Raw genomic sequence first — 20,465 nt, 5'->3', positions numbered from 1 at the left:
TATTGAATAAAATAGGTAAACAACAAGGAGCTATTGTAGAGCACAAAGAACTATACTCAGTATCTTGTAATAACCTATAATGGAAAAGAATCTGAAAAAGAATATACGTGTATACATATGTATAACTGAATCACTTCATTGTCTACTTGAAACTAACATAACATTGTAAATTAACTATACTTCAGTAAAAAAAATAAAAAAAAGCTATGGTTTTATTTACTGGAATTAAACAAACAGGTTGGCCAACCAATTATCTGGAATGTTGTAGAGAATATCTATGCAACAAGTAGTAGAGTTTAAAAATAAATGACTTTTATCCATTCAGTGAATATTTTCTAGGCATCTGTACTGTACTGTTAAGTGCTAGAGGAAAAAATGAATCCTGCTCTAAAAGAAATCCCAGTCCAGTGTGGGAGACAGCGTAAGCAGGCAATTGCAATATAGGGTATTAAGTGCTGAAAGAATGCTAAGCATTGAGTGTTTTCGAGGTACATCAAAGGGCATCCTAACCTAGTGCTGGACAACAGCTCAGCCAAGTCCCAATAAATTAGCTTCTATTGCTACACATATTCCAAGAGTCAGGAAGCACAGGTTAGAAATTATTGTGCTAGTCTAAGCTCACTGGGGAAAGTTACTTGTCAAAGTGAAGTACACTGTAAACTCTCAGTGTTCAAGTTATGAAGCAAAACCTATATTTGTTTCCTTAGGAAAAAACATGCTTGTTATGTTTACTCTTATTACTCTTTTATCTATGCATATTAGGTTAATTAATTAGTAGCCCTTCAAATGAATAACTGCACTATATTGCCATTTCTAGATGAAACTGAAAGATCATTTTCATCCATACCCAGATATAGTCAGAAATATACCATCTTGTATTCATTATCTTGTTTTTACAAACATAATTGGAGACATAATTTTATTTGTTTGTGAGGTTTTTTCTAAATAAAATTAGATACTATGCATTTTATTCTCATCATACAAGTACTACTAAATTTGGTGATATGTAGTAAGCATTATAAAATGTTTGAATAATTCAATCTATTAAACTTATTTTATTCTATAAATTCTTAATTGAAATGTCTTTAACATTTCTTATTTAGTGAGTCTAAATCCCATATTTTATGTCACTTGTGCTGCCACAAGCTTTATTTTCTACAAGACAACCTTATTTCTTAGGCCTAGGTTACATGGAAAGACTTTTAAAGATATATAGAGAGAAGACTCTATGTAACATTAAACAAATTAAAATTCAAGAAATATATCAACTAATAGAAAATATGTTTTATCATCAGAACATCTAAAAACATGCATGCATTTCTTCATCAGGAACTTTATTCTTCCTAGGTATTGTGCCTGACAATGTTCAAAGATAGTTGTGAAATAGACTCAGTCAGAGATGTATTCATAACACAAAGTTGGACTAAGTGAATTCAAAGTTGGACTAAGTGAACAGTGTCACTCATCCCATTACCATCCTTAGATTCTGCTTTGTTCTCTCACTTGCTACTATTCAGTGGGGTCAACCAGATGCCTGAGGAGCTCTAGCCTCATACTTAAGGGGGGGCCTGTGTCCCTGTGAAGTAGATGGCACCTGATGGCAAGCACAGTACTTCTTTCATGAAACTTTTTGGAACTAGGCCACTAAAGTGATGCTGACATGCTGACTTTGGATAATTCAAGTTGTTTGTATTGACAGAAATGCCACAGAAAATATTTTCTCTGCATGCCCTACGGGCATCCCTTTTCCACACTGGAGAATCTCCCCTTTGAGTGGAAAACACAGTATATGTAAGGTAATAATTATTCTACAGTATATGCAAGGAAATAAATTATTCATAGTATTTTCACTATGTATCTTTAGGGACCCAGGGCAAGAAGAGACCAGCTCTACTTAGTGAAATTTGGCAGAAATCTGTGCATGATAGGCATGTCAACTGAGACTTAAAGGATAAGCAAGAGTTGACCACGTGAAAAAAAGAGAGTAAGAGAGTAGATAAAAGGTAGGTAGTGTTGAGAAGTTATGCTCAAGAGTATAATGAGATGCTCACTAAAGGGTAAACCAGTAGTGGAAAGGTTAATAAAACATATAGGCAGGTCCCAAACTGGACTCTCTCTAGGCTGGAATCAGGAATTTGTGTTTTTAAGTATCATCTTTACCTAGCCCAATACACTCATGGGAACTTCTGGGAAAGAACATAGTATGATGGTGTTTCAAGCTAGGTGGAGAGATCACCTACTTATAAAGAAGTATTAATTTTACTAAGTTTCTTAGGGTAATATCTTTGTCATATAAGAAATCTTCTTATATCTTTGTAAACTGAACTGTTTTAAGCATTTCAAATGTTCCAAGTCTTCAACTATACTCTGTGCTGTACAAGATAATATTAAAACAAAATTCTTGTTTATTTCTCTTAAACTGATTCATATGAACCAAAAAATACATTGATTCATACATTAAGTTTTGTTTTTCTGCTTTTTCTCCCTTCTGCTTCTCACCTAATTCTTAAGGCTTGAATAAAAACATGTTTTCAATGAGCAAATTTGTAAACAAAACTAAATTGTGTTCCTAAAGAGAAAACTGAAATGAGTACTTTGCAAATGGCAAGCATCATACATTGATAGGCAGAAAATATATATATATTATCAATCTAAACATGTAGTTGCGACATGGAGGTGGAAAACACCCCAATTATTCTTATTTTCATCATAAAATTGATTCAAAAGAAAAACAATGCATTTGACAGAATCATGCCTCAGTCCCATATGCAATTCTGATCCTTAATAAGGGAGTACAGCCAAGCCTTTATGATAGACCATCTCTGCTACACAATCGTCCTTGTCCCTGAAATACAAGTTAAAAATCCCTCAAGGGTGGAGCAGTGGTTGGGAGTCCGCCTGCCAATGCAGGGGACACGGGTTCGTACCCTGGTCCCAGAGGATCCCACATGCCACGGAGCAGCTGGGCCCGTGAGCCATGGCCGCTGAGCCTGCGCACCCGGAGCCTGTGCTCCGCAGCGGGAGAGGCCACAACAGTGAGAGGCCCGCGTACCACAAAAAAAAAAAAAAAAAAAAAAAATCCATCAAATACAGTTTCTTTTTCATTATTATAAGTGTAAGGTTGAGAAAAAGAAGAAAATAGTAAGAACTGTACTAACATCAGGGCAAAATTTTGAGATGTTCAAATGTGCTTTAACAAATGAATAGTCTATACTGAGATTTCATGGACAATATATTTGAGAAGGAAAGGTAAATTAGAAATGAGAAAGAAGACATTTCAAGAAAGATAACTTAATTTAATGACAATTTCTCCTCTTTTTCCATGGGTTTTAAGATCACAAAATATCCTACTAAATTACTGAATTAGAAGAACTACACTGACACTCAGAGTGCTTGGTGTTTCTTTCTAACCCTTGAGGACAGAGAACTGGTCCATATATATTATCTCCAATAGTACTTGTCAAAGCAGTGGGCACATAGCAGGCCCTCAATAAGCATAAGGCATTATGTTATTTTCTTTGAAAGAATATATGAAAGGCAAATGCGTTTGCTTACTTTTACTCTTCATTCATCTGAACCCTGACTGTTTGCCCTGTCCCTCTGTTTCCATTGCAACTGTATGCTTGAACTCCTAATCATTTGTTCTCATATGCAAATTTTCCATGTTGTATTTTGGCATATATCTAAATGCTGTGTAATTTGATGATGCTTAATTTCCAAGATTTCCCTGAATCTTCAGAAGCAGAAATGAGTAACAACTTACCAGTTGTGAAGAGAAGTTTTCTAGGATCCTGAGAAAAAGGGGAAAAAAAATTGACTGATAAATAAAACACTGATAACATAAAATTCTGCAGTGAGTCTGAGAGAGATAAGAGCCATGTATTAGGTATGTAAGAGACTGTTCTCCCAATGGAAATAAGAGGCAATTGAATTTCATAGTGTTTTTATGATATCACAGGAGATTATAATACATACAAAACCCAATTCCAAGAAGTTTAGCTATCTGAAAAAGGAAGAATATTGTATGAAGAGTCAGAAAGCCTAGGTTTTCATCTTCATGGCCAGTTATAAGCTATTATGAGCTAGTGGCAGTGGCCAGAAGCCCACCCTTTGACCATTTTGTGGCTCAATACCTTACCTATATTGTGGAAACATTAATATATACTCTATCTACCACAATTGCCAAACTGCAGCTAATGAGTGTCAAGATAGTGAGAATCAAAAGTGATAAAATATGTAAGGGGGGTTGTACTGTGTAAATTCAGTACAGAAAGTACTAACTGAGAACTAAAATGTTTCAAAGGCTACTATAAAAAGAAGTGATGATATTCAAATAAGAAAGACAGGTTCCTGCTACTCAGAAATATAACACATTAATATTGTTATTGTAATATTTGCTTTAAACTACATTCTTGTGCTATAATGGACTGAAGTCAACTCCCTTTCTGTCTTCTGGAAAACTTTAGATCAATTCCCAGTAGAATATGGATTAATTTTTCATCCTAAGGGTGCCTAATATTGTACAACTTCTGAATTTCTTTCCTCATTCCTCCATTGAATCTGGGGTCAGGCCAGGCTACATACAAAGTAGGAAGCCATTTATATGATACAATTTTAGGGGTCTTGAACAAGGACCATTTGCCCAAGAATAACTCCTCATCCAGTTTAGGTCAAATGAATTCTACCATTGATGTAAGAAACATGACTAAAGGCTAATCTAGAGTAACCTAATACATAAAAAATTAGTAAAAATACAAATGGGCTGAACAAAGTGGTAATACCAGCAATATGAATAAATAACTCTGGAAACTCAGAAGATGGAACAATTAATATTGCCAGGGAATGAAGATGGAATAGAAGAAGAGTAAGAGACTGTTTCACAGAGGACGAGATTAGGCCAACTGAGCTAGGCTGTCAGGAATGCGCCACCATCACAAACTGGAGGATGGAGGGGTCATTGGAGATGTGGAGAAGACAGGATGAAAGCACAGAGCAGAACAATAAGGTGCATGTCATAAATCCATCATTTTCAGAGACAATTCACAGAAGAATATAACTGTTTATATATGTAATATATGTGTGTGTGAGTGTGTGTTTGTGTATGTGTATATTTTTTCATCTTCATCTAGTACATGGCCTGGTACCTACTAGGTACTCAAAAATATTTATACAAGAAAGAAGAGAGGGAGGGGAAAAAAAGGAAGATACGAAGGAAGAAAAGGAAGGAAGGAAGGGGAAAAAGGGGAAATGTAAATTAAAATAAGTTAGCATTTTTCATCCATCAGATCAGCAAAATTTTTTTACAAACAAGTGAAGTGTAGAAATAAGCATTCTGATAAAATTGGTAGAGTGTATCAACCGGTGAATCTTTTTTGGAAGGCAATTTGTCCATCAAAACTAAAAATGTGTATAACTTTGAAACCAAAATTCTACTTCCATGAATCTGCCTAGCAGAAGTGTACAAAAAAATTAATTTATTGGCATGCAGTTCATGACAAAAACTCGGAATCAAGCTAAACATCTGTGAATAAGGAAAAGGCTAAAAATAAATTATGGTATATTCATATGAAGAGGATGAGGCAGATGTATACTTTCCGATACAGCAAGCCACAATACATATATTTGCAAATTGCTGAAGAATATATATCATAAAATACCACTCCAAATATCTTATAAGAAAACATAAAATCATTAACTGTGGCTAGTTTTGGAAGAGAAGCTTTTGCTTTTCATTTACTTGGGAGTTTTAAAATATTTTCCATTGAGCCTATATCTCTCTTAAAGTGAAATAAATTTAATAACTAGAAATTTAAAATGACTAAGATATTGGAATATTAAGCAAATGTATATTGTAATAAAATGATAAGATGATTGTAGTTATTGAAGACATGAATTTAGAAAGCAAAAGAGAGAAGCAAAGAAGGAAAAGATAAAAAAGGAAACTGCATGGTGGGAGTAAGACACAAGTAACCCCATGTGATTTGGGCAGAGGAGGATAGAGGAATGAGAGAAGTGATGAGAGACAGGGAGAGATGGAAGCTTTGCTCTGAAATCATTACATGTGAAGAGCTTCCACCAGCATGCTAAGGAGCTAGACTTTTCCATGGTTCTTAATGTTAGGTGCACTCTACAATCACTAGTGAGCTTTTTAAAAATATTAGTGCCTGGCCCTAACCCAGATCAATGAAATTACATTGGTGTTTTAAAAAATACTGGTATAGTTATGGGATTTATCCAGGGCTGCTTGTTATTTTGGATTCATGATTTATGTCTATGCTTGTTTGTTGTTACTTTGACCTTTGTTTTGTTTTGGTAGGGAGGTCAAGCACATGGTCACAGCAGTATTAATCTAGAGAACTCTGGTGATATGTAAGGGGAAGATGGAGAACAATCCATTAAGTCACTACCACACTTAGCAGAACGGGGTGGGGTTCTGATCGCATGGGACCCTGAACATTTCGGTGTTGATGCAGTCTTGGCTTTGGGAGTCAGAGGCAGCCAGAGGGCACGATGAAAATGCCGAGCAACACACACCTAACTAGGGCTGTGCGTGTGTTGTTCATTGGTCCAGCCCAGCACGCTGTACATATAACTTCATTTCATGGGCAGCTTCACATGGAGAAAAGCACCCCTAAGTTAGATACTTCCCACTATAGAATTCAGCTCAAGGTCACCTACTATAAGAATTAAAAACAAAATAAAACAGAGTAAAGCATTAAAACTCAATAATCTTTTTAAGTCAAAAAACTGATGGTCCAGGATCCTCAAATAGTCAACCTTCTTTTCTGCCTTTTTCCCCCCAAAGCACTGTATTGAAGGATTTTTACCCTGTAATGACACTGTCAACAGTCTTTTTAAGTCAAAAAACTGATGGTCCAGGATCCTCAAATAGTCAACCTTCTTTTCTGCCTTTTTCCCCCCAAAGCACTGTATTGAAGGATTTTTACCCTGTAATGACACTGTCAACAGTCTTTTTAAGTCAAAAAACTGATGGTCCAGGATCCTCAAATAGTCAACCTTCTTTTCTGCCTTTTTCCCCCCAAAGCACTGTACTGAAGGATTTTTACCCTGTAATGACACTGTCAACAGTCTCCACCAAGCAACAGGAATTAGACAAAAGCTGTTGGGAGGCAGAAGGCAGACCTGAGTGGCAACCTTCTGAACACTGCAGAATATAAAAAGTAGACACTCTCTGAACTTTCATTTTCATGGGAGAGACTGTGAAATAGTAATTACCTATATTTCCTACTGAAAAGAATAAAACTCAACTTGACAAGTGCATTTTAAAAGCACTCAAAAGGAGCAGCAAGGTACAAATTTTCTGTGAAAATCACAGACCCTTATTAGTCATCTCACGACGAGTGAAAGAAAAATGAGAAGACAGAGACCACCCACCTCATCTCGGTATCTTGCTGCGTTCAGTTCAACGAAATCCTCACAGTAGTTCACTGAGAAGTTGAGGGCATTCACCAGGTGGGCAGCCACGTGCACACCTATAGAATCACACCAATCACTGGGATTTTCACATATGCTCTATAAGAGGGAGTCAGTTCCTCTCTTTAAGTAAACACAGGGTCACAATTTGACAGCTATGTGTGCAATAAAATGTTCAATTAAAAGGGAAGTTTTAAAAGCACAAAGAATCTTAATTATAGACAGTTTTAGTATGAGAAATCATGTAAAGAAACAGAATTTTCAAAGGCTGGAATAAAATAACCCTAGTAAGTCAAGAGTTAAAAACACACATACACACACTGGCACACATGCACACACGTATGTGTATAATAATATGGGAATTTTGTATTCATTTAAGCAGCTCTTGAATACAGTAATCCCCCCTTATTCACTGTTTCACTTTCTGCAGCTTTAGTGACCTGTGGTCAACAGTGGTTTGAAAACATTCATTAAGTGGAAAATTCCAGAAATAAACAGTTTATGAGCTTTAAATTGCATGCTGTTCTGAGTGTAATGAAATCTCCACCCATCCCATTCCATCCCTCCCGGGATGTGAGTCATCCCTCTGTCCAGCACATCCTACCCGTTGGTCACTCAGTAACTGGCTTGGTTATCAGATCAACTTTCTGGAGTATTGCAGTGCTTGTGATCAAGTCGTCCTTGTTTTACTTAATAATGGCCCCAAACTTAAAGAGTAGTGATACTGGCAATTCATTTATGCCAAAGGAAGCTGTAAAGTGCTTCCTTTAAATGAAGAGGTGAAAGTTCTCGACTTAATAAGGAAAGGACAAAATTTCGTATGTTGAGGTTGCTAAGATCCTTGGTAAGAATGAATCGTCTATCCAGGAAAGTGGAAGGAGAAAAGAAATTCGTACTCACTTTGCTGTCACACCTCAAACTGCAACTCATGTTTAGTTAAGATAGAAAAGGCATTAAGTTTCTACAATAGGATACTTTGAGAGAGAAGAGGGACCAGGTTCATGTAACTTTTATTACAATTGTTATATTTTATCATTAGTAATTGTTGTTAATCTCTAAGTGTGCCTAATTTATAAATTAAACTTTGTCACAGGTATGTTTGTATAGGAAAAAACAGTATATAGGATTCAGTACTGTCCTCAGTTTTAAGCATCCACTGGGAGTCTTAGAAAACATCCCCCCATGGATAAGGGGGAACCGCTGTACTTTAGATTTTCCACATCTTTCACTTCTCCCATAGCTCCAAACCTGTTATATATCTTGTATACTACACCGACACTCAACCTAAAATATAGGCTCATGAAAAGGCTTTTAACCAGTTAACATTTTTCACAATCCACAGATTCAAGTCATAGTGTTTAAACCCAATAGCAAAAGTGTTGGTAACCACTTCATGGGACAAAAACTCAGGAAGATGATGATCAGCATTTAATAAGCTACCTACAATGGCACAGTAATGAGTAGTCAACTGACTTAGAGATAAAAGTGTTAGGAAGTTATTAGAGAGTTGAAGACAAATTCATTTCGGCATGGTCAGGGAAAGGAAAATTATCTTGAGAAGCCTGGACAAGAAAGAAGCTAATGACATTTTGCACAGAAATGTAATACCCTCCTCCCTTCCCAACCTTTCCTTGTAGGTGAAATAAAGTTAACATTAACAGCGCATTGTAATGTATGGGAAAGAACAATATTTAATTAGTTAGAGAACCTGTTTTCTTGGCCACATTTCTTGTCTACTAATGCCTCAGTTTACTTCTCTGTAAAATGGTGATGACAGAAATAAGAGGCTTAATGAGATAAGTGAACCTAAATTGCTTAGGAAACTATTACAATTTACACTGATATATGGAGTGTTGAGATTCAAAAGAAGACATGGCCTGGAAACTAGAAAATTCTATGACCCCTCCAACCTCACATACGAGATGTACATAGGTAAGCCAAGAGTTCCAAATTACACACAAAGACAAATGAAAGTGAGAGAGAAGGGCTAGAATGCTAAATAACCTAAAAGTTATTTAAAGGATTAAATTCCTGCCAATGACCAAATTAGAGGAGGGAAAAGGGTCCCATAAAAAAATGGACAGGGCTAGTGGGAAGCAGCTACATAGCACAGGGAGATCAGCTCGGTGCTTTGTGACCACCTAGAGGGGTGGGATAGGGAGGGTGGGAGGGAGACACAAGAGGGAATGCATATGGGGATATATGTAGAGTTGATTCACTTTGTTATACAGCAGAAACTAACACAACATTGTAAAGCAATTATACTCCAATAAAGGTGTTAAAAAAAAATGGAGAGGAAACTGAAAGTGGATTAACTAATAAGCAAGGACAGGGTTCCAAAGAAATAAACAAAGGGTGTCTAGGTGAGACTCAACTATGGCACAGATATAAAACATTATAGAAGCAAAACTGTCTGTGTCCTATAGCTTCAGTACTTCTAAAATCTATAGGAAAAAAACTCCTTCATTTTAAATGAAAGGTTTATATGTTCATTACATATTACATGGCTCAAAAGTGCAAGGGCGGGCTTCCCTGGTGGCGAAGGGCTTCCCTGGTGGCGCAGTGGTTGGGAGTCCGCCTGCCGATGCAGGGGAAACGGGTTCGTGCCCTGGTCTGGGAGGATCCCACATGCCTCGGAGCAGCTGGGCCCGTGAGCCATGGCCGCTGAGCCTGTGCGTCCGGAGCCTGTGCTCCACAACGGGAGAGGCCACAACAGTGAGAGGCCCACATACCGAAAAAAAAAAGAAAAAAAAAAGAAAAAAAAAGTGTAAGGGCATCCTTAGAGGAATTACCATTCTTTCCGAATTCTCCCGAAAATAAGTCCTAGGTAACAGCCGTATGAGATACAGCCTTAAGGGATACATTCACCTTCCTTAAAAGGCTTTTTAGGTTAAAAGACTTCAGGGCTTCTAATTTTAGGCAAAAGAGAGAAAACATTGCACTTTGCATGGATTTCCCCATTTAATTTTCATAACAAAACAATGAGGTAGGTGGAATCACCTCTTTTTTTTTTTTTGGCTGCGCCTCTCAGCTTGCAGGATCCCAGTTCCCCAACCAGGGTTCGAACCCGGGCTCCCTGCAGTGGAAGCATGGACTCCTAACCACTGGACTGCCAGGGAATTTCCTCATCCCTATTTTACAGATAAGAAGACTAAGGTTAAGGAAGGTGACTTACCTAAAGTCAGACCCCTAGTGAGTGGCAGAAGGCAAACCCTCTGGAACACATACTCACTCATGGCAATACTCCACACTATCTGAGTCTTTCAGCTGTTCTCCAACTGAACAGAATATTTGGACACAACTCCCATTTAGAACAAATCAAGTTATGAATGAGCCAGCGTTTCCCGATCCTCCTCCATTTTGAACTTTCACTCTCTCTAGCTCTAATCCAACCCTAACCCTGGCCACACCCTTGGTCCTCATCATATCCTGGACTCTTACTCCATTCCTAGCCTTGAGCTATACTGAAGTCTTCAGCCCATCCCTGAGCCTCTCCCCATCTCTCATTTCCAGGGTGGGAACTACCAGTGGGAAGATGTTCTGGGATAAAACACTGGGAAGATGCCTGTTTCAATAATACTTGGCAATTTTTGAAAAGCTTAAAGTTTAATGATTTCTTGGCAATAGCTACACCAAAACACTTCTGATTCAAAATGGCCATACACAAATATTCAGATCAAATGTCCCAAGTATCAAAACACCTATGTCCTATCAAATAATGAACAGATGAAAATGTCAGGTGTTATGCCACTGAGATAATTTATGTCCTATCAAATAATGAAGAGATGAAAATGTCAGATGCTATGCCACTGAGATAATTTACCCTTGAGGTTGTAAATTATAATAACTAATTCTATCCTAAGAACTTCATAGGCATGTTCTTACTTTAGTCTTAAAACCATGAGATAGGTGCTACTGTCGATCCATTTTACAGTTAACAACAAACTGAAGATCAGAGAGATTATGTCACTCGGTAAGGCAGAAGGGTAGCTGGGGATAGATCCTACAAAATCTGTCTCCAGAGTACCTGTACTTAATACATTAATTAATTTCTGTTTCAAAAATTTGAAAAGTATCATATAAATGCTCAGGATAAAAATTTATTTTAAAATGGCTCTTAACAACCACAAGATTCTCACTTCATATTTTAACTTGGAATTAAGCAGGATAAATTTCCACAAATTTTGACATTTGCTTTTCTGCCCAAGTGTTAATATCAAAGAAACACTTAACAAATATAATTTTGATAGAATCATATTCTGTGAATGCACATTTCACATTCTAATTTTCACACATTTAAGTTTCTATCATATCATTACTTTTAGAGGTTAAAAACTTTTAATCACCTTCTTCCAATCTTTCTAAATGAAATGACTTACTTTTAGAAAATAATCATTACCAGCTTGGGGGCCAAACTTTGCATATATATATAAAACACCCATTTTCTGTAGCACCACTAGATAAATCTCTTTAAATACACAGAAGACAAAATTAAGGTATATAATAAGAAAACCATAAACAATAAAAATATCATTCATAAAATGTGCTATTCTAACATAATATTTAACATCTTTTGGTTTTCTCACCTGAGAAAATACAGATAGTCACACCACAGGTTGTATGGAATGTTCTGCTTTTATCCAACAATCTTCTGGTTCTCCTGCTTGGAACCTAAATAAAAATCATTTAATATGATAAAAATGATGCAGCAAATAAGATATATGCATGAGTCTTTGTAAATATGGCAGAGGCTTATCAATTAAAAATTGGTGAGATGAAGTATGCTATATCTAGTCAATGGAACACTCAAATCATTAAAGAGAATGTGAGAAGGCTTATTATTGATATGGAAACATACACAAGATATATTGTTAGGTAAAAAAGGTTACAACACATAAACTAAACTATGATCCTGTATTGTTTAAAATTAATGACATTATGTATGTTAACATATTTGCAAGCATTTATCTCAAATAGTGGTTGTTCTGGCAGAGTAACATTTAGGGGAACCATCACTGATTACTTTGCATATTTCTGGAATGTTTTAATTTTACAATATATACAATTTCCTTTTGTGGTCAAAATATAAGATTATTTTTAAATGAAGCAATTTTATCTACAGGTTTAAATGCCTGCTTGATCTTACACAAAAGTAAAATGTCAAGCATCTTTAAGTACCTATGTTTCACACTGGGGGATAATTCTTTAAGACATTAAATACTGAGAGACTTATGTGGGCACTTTTCATTTCCTGCCATTTATCTTCTCTTTCTTCACACCAAGCCAATGGCCAGCCACAGGGATCAAAACCTAGCATTTCGCAATAGTTGGCAACCTACAGAAAGAGTTATTTCCACAAATTACTGCATTAAAAGCAAAGAGTTTCTAAATATAATTATGTGAAAAGGTTGAGAAGTTTTACCACAGTAAATCCACTCACTTGAACTTCACAGAACATCAAAATGACCTCATGTTAACAACTCCTTTTAAAATATCAGTATCGATCTAGCAGTGCCTAACTATCTTACTGAAGAAAGGAATAAACACACATGTATCTCACAAACACACAAACACACGAGGATAAGAGAAAACAAAAAACAATTTCAGATGAATTTTAATTTTCAAAGGGCTTTTCTGTTTTCTTAAATCCTTTGTTTTATACTAAATATCATATATGACATCACAACTTAATCAAGAAATCTATTTCAAGCCTTTTACATAGCTCAAAACAGGTATGTGTTTTAATAAACTAACACCAATACCAGCAGGCATCCTGTATATTAATCAAACTCCACACAGCTCTAGTTTGCTCACTTGAATTTAATTAAATGAAACTACAAGCTCTCAGTGAAGAATGAGAAGGAGCTCAAAACTGGGGCTGATCTCAACTCTACCATTCACTAGTCTCAAGGTCGTGGTCAAGTTATTTAAACTCCCTAGGCTTCAGTTTCTTCATCAGCAGTACCCACAGAATCATGTGAGGATCCACAAGTATTCAATATATGTGAATTTTATATATGTTAACACAGTGCCTGATACTCTGGTATCCTCTGCCCTTATCAACTGTTGTAGAATAGCTCACTGATCACCTTGACATGCGATGTGGTCTTTACTATCATCTTTGAAGAAATCACTCCAGCAGAAAGTCAGACCATGCAAACTAAGTAGGACTAACATGACACTTTTACACTTGATTTCTATGCTGGAATCAGTGACGGATTTTTTTCTTACCTTCTGGGATCCTCGAAGGTAAGCCAGGAGCATCCGGCACATGGGTAAGAGGATAAGGCTGCAGTTGAGGTTAAGAACAGACGCGGAGGCTCTGCTTAGACACAATCCTAGCTGAACAAATAAGGCAAGGGGCAAAACACAGTCAAGGACAAAAGTAAACTACAAGCATGCTGCAGACCTCACCCGGCAGGACTGTGGCAAGTGCCAACTCCTTCAAGAGACCTGAATAACCCTCCACTTTCTCTCTCACCAAAAGAGAAACTGGTCTCTTTCTGCTCTGCACTGCCATAAAACTTAGCCTCCCCTCATTTCTACTAGTGTTCCAATCACCTCACTACATTGTTTCAGTGCAAGGTCACTTTCTTATTGTACTCACCCTGGACTGTTCTGGGTGTTAAGAGCCCTAGAGAGCTTCAGTATATTCTGTACCTCCACACAGGTGCAGTGTTGAATCCTTTGTTCACTGGTAGGGTACCAATAATTTAAAACAAAGGCTTTTCATTTGTGTTCTCTCTAAACACTCTGAGCCTCCCCACAACTCCCTTCCACACCAGCACCCGCCTTTAAGCTCTTCACTTTACTGACTCTACCCATCTTTCAGGGTTCATCTTAAGCACTCCTCCTCTAAAGTTCTCCCCTGACCCATAAAGGTGTGGTACATATATACAATGGAATATTACTCGGCCATAAAAAATGAAATCATGCCATTTGTATCAACGTGGATGGACCTAGATATTATCACACTAAGTGAAGTAAGTCAGAAGGAGAAAGACAATACCCTACGATATCACTTATATGTGGAATCTAAAATATGACACAAATGAAATTATCTATGAAACAGAAATGGACTCACAGACAGAAAACAGGCTTGTGTTTGCCAAGGCAGAGAGGAGTGGGCGAGGGATGGATTGAGAGTTTGGGACTTGCAGATGCAAACTATTATATGTAGAATGGATAAACAACAAGGTCCTACTGTATAGCACAGGGAACTATATTCAGTATCCTGCAATAAAAAATAATGGAAAGGAAGATGAAAAAGAATACATATATATGTATAACATATATGCATAATGGAATCACTTTGCTGTACAGAAGAAATTAACACATTGTAAATAAACTAACAAAATGAATTAAAAAGAAAAAGTTCTTCCCCAAACCAAAACCAAGAGAGATCCCAGATCAGCTGTGCCTCATACAAAGCTAATCATAATCACATTGTACAACATATTTTTCAAAGAATCAGTCCCGTTGGTATGATCCAATACTTTTGGCAACTAATTTTAAATCAAATTCTTGCTAGATTGACATCTACTGTTGTCTGGTACTAGCCACATTCTTCATATGATGAATGTATCACACGAAAACAAGAGATGGGGTCATATCTGTGCACTTGTCCTGAAATAAACACAAAACTACTTTATGTTAAGGATATCAACTAAGAAACAGGTGTAAGTCAGATGCTTTTCTTATCTTGAAATTGTTCATGTCCCTGAGATTCCCAGCTTAACTCCTGGCAAAATAGCAACTCTGTTACACAGTGTTTATTGTCACCATACGGACTATTATTCCTGAAAGGGAGATGGAGTAATAACTCATGTCAGGAAAACCATAATTTTCATTGAGTTATATAAAAAGTAATTGATATTTCCAGTTAGACTATTTCTACACCACAAATTTGAACACCTCAGGGATACAGTTCAATGAGTATACCAGTCAGTGGACAAGTAGAAATAATCCTCACTGGACTATGTAAAAAAATGTAAAGTATAATTTTCTGTCTCAATGAGCAAAAATTAATATCATTTCAAAGTGATAGGTTTTGTTGTTTAGGCCTCCAGAGAAGGAATAATTATATCATTTTGATATGGCATCTGCATGTAACAAGAAAATTTTAGCTCCAGGGATTTTGGATAATAATTTTATTTGTAATTTTAATGTACTAGGACAATAACTCACTTAAAATATATCAGCTAAATTCTACCATATACGTTCAGGACTTAAGAGCTACAAATAAATTATCCAAATTATCTTTGCAGTTTAGTGCTTTAAAGAGCATTCCTATATTTTTGCATTTTCTAACCATTTATTGCACGTCTGGAAGTGTTTTATTGCTGTGTTTACATTAACTCATACAGTAATTTAATTCAAAGTGGCTTTAAGTGTCCTTTTAGGATGAATGGAGTTTATTTTGGCATTCCACTTCTTCCTTATGATGCTGCAAAATCTAACTGGAAATTTTACTGAGGACTCATTTCCTCATATATATTTATTCCTGAATATATTTAGCTCTTTAAACCAAGATGAAAAATTCTTTTTATTAGGTTATCAGAGTACAAAACTCCCTCATTCAGAAGCAGTCAAGAGGGTAAGGAAATGGAGACAGATCTCAGTTAAGTGACAATCATAGGAAACCATTTTATCTACTTACTAGATGGGTAATACTCTACAGCTAAGATTTGTTTTATTTAGTCATTATTAATTAATGAACTTCATAAGAATCAGCTACTTCAAATGTTCACTAAAAAGAAATGACTGCCTACTTATGTGCCCAGCCCATTCTGTGTGGATGACGTGTTCTACCATTCCTAGAGAGCTCAACCTGCTACTCTAGTTTTCAAATCTCATTCAGGTTAGTTATCACTAGATGGCAGCGTTACTTTCACATCTTACCTGTGAAGGTCTCAAACATAATTAACTGAAAATTCCAAGCGTAATTTTTTAAACTATAAGTCTATTTTAGATGAATATGTATAAATAATACACAGTTTGGTCCTTGCTATGGAATGAATGTTTGCGTTCCCCCAAATTCATATGTTGAAACCCTAACATGATGGTATTTGGAGGTGGAGCCTTTGGGAGGTAATTAGGTTAAGATAAGATCATAAGAGTAGAGCCCCATGATGGGATTATCACCCTTATTAAGAAGAGGAAGAGATCAGAGCTCGCTCTCCCTCCTCCACGTGAGGATACAGCAAGAAGGCAGCCATCTGCAAACCAGGAAAAGGGCTCTCAACAGACACCAACTCTGCTGGCACCTTGATTTTGGACTTCCCAGCCTCCAAAACCGAAAAAATAAATGTTTGTTGTTTAAGCCATCCAGTCTATGGTATTTTCTTGTAGCAGCCTGAACTAAGACAGTCCTATAAGAAAGTATGCCATTTAAAGCAAGTTATAAAAGAATGTAATATCTGGGCATAACAAGTGCATGGTCATTTTCTTAAAATCTCAAACACTTTTTTTTTAATCTTAAATCTGTTACCTAATAACTATTCTTCTTGGGCTAGTTAACTGTCCTTATCCATAAAGTTGAGAGGAATAAAATTTTCTTATCCATAAAATTAATATAATATAATATGATATGGTCTAATAATCCTAGCTTGCAAGACTTTTGTGAAAAGTAAAACTGGTCTAAAAAATGCAAGCACTATAAAAAATTAATTTATTGATTAGGGTCACTGTATCACATCCTTTCTCTAAATGGTCTCTTCTGTGTTTCCATAGTAAGTGTTATCTATTCCACTTACATTATTCATTCAAGATATATTTATTATGATATGCACATATCACAAGGCACCAGGAGTTCAATAGTGAACTAAAAACAAAAAATGCCTTCTTCCTTAGGATGTTATATTTTAGTAAGGCAAACAGATATTAATCAAATAGCTACATAATCAAATGTAAATTGTAACCAATACACAGTGACCAATGCTGTGAATGAGAAATACAGAGTATGAGCATGCCTAACAGGAAATGCAATCTAAATAGGAAGGTCAGGAAGGCTTCCTTGATAAGTGAAAAGTGAACTGAGATCTGGAGGGTGAGCAGAAATCATGTAGGAATGAGAAGGACATTTGTGCAGAAAAAACCAGCATGAGAATGGATGTGTGGCAAATGGGAGCATGGTGTATACACGAGAAATTAATAGTAGGCCAATATGGCTGGATTGGAAGTGGAGGAGAGTACAACATAAAACCGGAAAAGCAGGTAGGGCTAGACCTTGATGGACTTGGTAGGTCATATTAAGAATGTGCATCTTTATCCTAAAGTCAATGCAGAGCATTGTGTTTTGAGTAGGGAGGTGGTAAGAAGCGATTAGTATTTGGTAATGATAACTCTGAATGAAGTGTGGAGAACACATTGGAAGGACATAATTTGGGCAATGACAATACTTTGTGTAGTTAATCATCACAGAAGTGAAATTTTGTTTGAGACGGGGACTACATTTTATGGTAATTATATCTGAGCCTTACATATAGAAGGGATTCAGTTTCAACTAAATATTTATTTATCAGTAAATTTATTTTGCTAAATAATTTCCTAAAACATATACATCTAAGATTGGAGAACTAAAAGGGTCTAACCCACATCCCACCATCCATCCAGTGACTAACCTCCTCTATGACAGCCCTGACCAAAGGTAACCCACCCTCTGCTGAATGTGTCCAGAGACAGCAGATTATTCTACTGTCAAGAACTTCTATTTTGTTTTCTTACACTTACATGAAATCTGTGTCTCTACAACTTCTACCCACCAGGCTACTCTGGATAACAATATTCCTAAATAGACATTAAAAAACTGAAGGTAAAAGTAGGATGGATCCTAGCTCAATCTTGTTTTCTTCAGGCTAAACACAATTCTTTAGGCCTCTAAAATTCTTGATATACATTTAAGACTGCCTCATCATCTCAGTGACCTTTCCCCATTCACCAGAATTCAGTACTTAAGATCATGCTCTCCCTCACCAAGGACATGGTCCAAGGCCTGCTGATTCTAAGACCAGCTGATTCTAAGACAGTGTTATATTGTGGGGCAACCATGAGGCATAATGGCTCATCTTGTGTTTGCAACAATTTTCGCACATGACTTGCTATCAAGCAACAAAGAAAGAGAGGTGTGAGAGAGCAGGTACATAAATGTAAGAATTATTGGTGTCAGCCCATTATGTTATACTGGGTGTGAATGCCGTATTTTGATAGTTTTCCTTCCCAATTTTACCTTAGCTGAATATTTTACAAATTCACGTTTCCTCATCTTCATCCAAGTTCTTGACAAAGCTATTAAATTGTAACAAAATTCTGTTGAAATGGTTGACTCTAGAGAGGACTTGAAAACTACTTTTTCTGGTAAATTAACTTTCAAATGAACATTTTGCTCTCAACTCAGAATTTTCTCTGCTATTTTAGGGAAATATAAAATGACATTCTACATGTAAATATCTATGCAGAACTGGTGTTCAACGGGATTTGAAAAGGCCAGAGTAGTAATGTTTTTTTTTTTTGCGGTACACGGGCCTCTCACTGTTGTGGCCTCTCCTGTTGTGGAGCACAAGCTCCGGACACGCAGGTTCAGTGGCCATGGCTCACGGGCCTAGCCGCTCTGCGGCATATGGGGTCTCCCCAGACCGGGGCACAAACCCGTGTCCCCTGCGTCGGCAGGCGGACTCTCAACCACTGCACCACCAGGGAAGCCCCAGAGTAGTATTAATAGTATGCTTTAATAATTGGTCCGTTTTCTAGTTACCCCTTGGTGGGTCAACAATTAGTAATTTCCAGGAAAAACTAAAAATAAATATTATAGAGGTTTATTAAAGATTTTATATTGTGATTTGGCGTTTTGCATTTGTCAAAAAGTATATAAATTTGTATTCATTAAGGTCAATTTTATTGACTCTTTTCCTCCAAGGAAATATTTTTAATCAAACCAAATGAAGCCAATACAACACCTAATTCTTACATATTTTATAATCATAGAACTTAGCTCTTTCATGGGGCCTTACATATCATCCATGCCAACCTTTTTGCCTCTAGTTGCACTGTTAGTTTGTAAAGACACAAAGGACTAGAACCCAGGCCTCCATTTATCCTTGCTGTTACTTCCCTGAGAACAGAACAGGACAGGTCACTCTCCAGGAAAGAGATGTGAATTCAGATGCCTTATATAACTCTTTCCAAACCATAATACTTTCTTACTCTTTCAATTGCTTAGCCTCTTATCCAACCAGTAGATTTTCCTGTCATTTTGTGTAACTCTTTATCAAGATTTCCATAATCTAACTACACATTGAAATCACTTGATGGACTATTTAAAAATAAACATATCTCTGTTGTACTTCCTGAAATTCTGATTCCTTAGATCTGGAGTGGGGCCCTCAGGAGGTACAAGCAGGCTTGGCAATCACTGTTTTAGAATCCACTTTGAAGTCAGACAAACCTGAGTTTTAAGCACTTCTATTAGTTGTGTGGCCTTGGGTAATTTTCTTACCCTTTCTGTCTCATTTTCCTCATCTATAAAATGAAAATAATCACCCCAAAGGGTAATGGTATTAAATGAATATATATATATACTAAGTGTAGTACTCAGCATATAGTAAGAAGTAAATAGAAGCTATCATCCTGGTCCTTGGCCATCCACAAATTAGGTCTAGTTACAGAATTTAAATGCTCTTATGGCATAATTTCCTGAAAATCACTCTTTCCAAGCCTGTCTTTTCATCCTCACCTCTCGTTATAGTTGGAGCTATGGGAGCTGAGCTTTATTCCACTCAACTGTATCTAAAGAAGTCAAAGAGAGTTCTAGGTAACTAGTAGATGTGCAATAAGTATATGGCGGATGATGAATGAGTGAGCCTCTGAGAGGATCCTTCAATGCCCTCATTTTGGAAATAAAAGAAAAAAGAATCAAAACCAAAAGCGATTACCCAAGAGATCTGGTTAACATCCAGGGCCAGAGCACAGGACCTGCTCCTTCCTGCACACCACATCTCCCAGGATACCAACTCTACCTCCACTCCCCCAGCACC

At 36.7% G+C, this 20,465-nt stretch overlaps 1 protein-coding gene across 2 annotated transcripts in view; it reads right to left on the bottom strand.

The window, feature by feature from the left end:
* Positions 1–20,465, bottom strand: part of NOX4 (NADPH oxidase 4) — a 152,697-nt gene that overhangs the window by 113,201 nt on the left and 19,031 nt on the right. Inside the window, exons 3-7 of one of the 2 annotated variants that reach the window (XM_060102762.1) lie at positions 14,519–14,668; positions 13,666–13,776; positions 12,021–12,105; positions 7,396–7,493; positions 3,764–3,791 (exon numbers count right to left, since the gene is read on the bottom strand). In XM_060102762.1, the coding sequence (XP_059958745.1) occupies positions 3,764–3,791; positions 7,396–7,493; positions 12,021–12,105; positions 13,666–13,776; positions 14,519–14,668 (472 nt within the window). The remainder of the gene's footprint in view (positions 1–3,763; positions 3,792–7,395; positions 7,494–12,020; positions 12,106–13,665; positions 13,777–14,518; positions 14,669–20,465) is intronic. The other variant, XM_060102763.1, reaches the window with a different exon arrangement.

This window comes from Mesoplodon densirostris, chromosome 7 (assembly GCF_025265405.1).
Source record: "Mesoplodon densirostris isolate mMesDen1 chromosome 7, mMesDen1 primary haplotype, whole genome shotgun sequence".
NCBI classification, from domain to species: Eukaryota; Metazoa; Chordata; class Mammalia; order Artiodactyla; family Ziphiidae; genus Mesoplodon; species Mesoplodon densirostris.
Note: the sequence above shows the minus strand (reverse complement) of the source record. Positions and strands in the feature narration are given on the sequence as shown.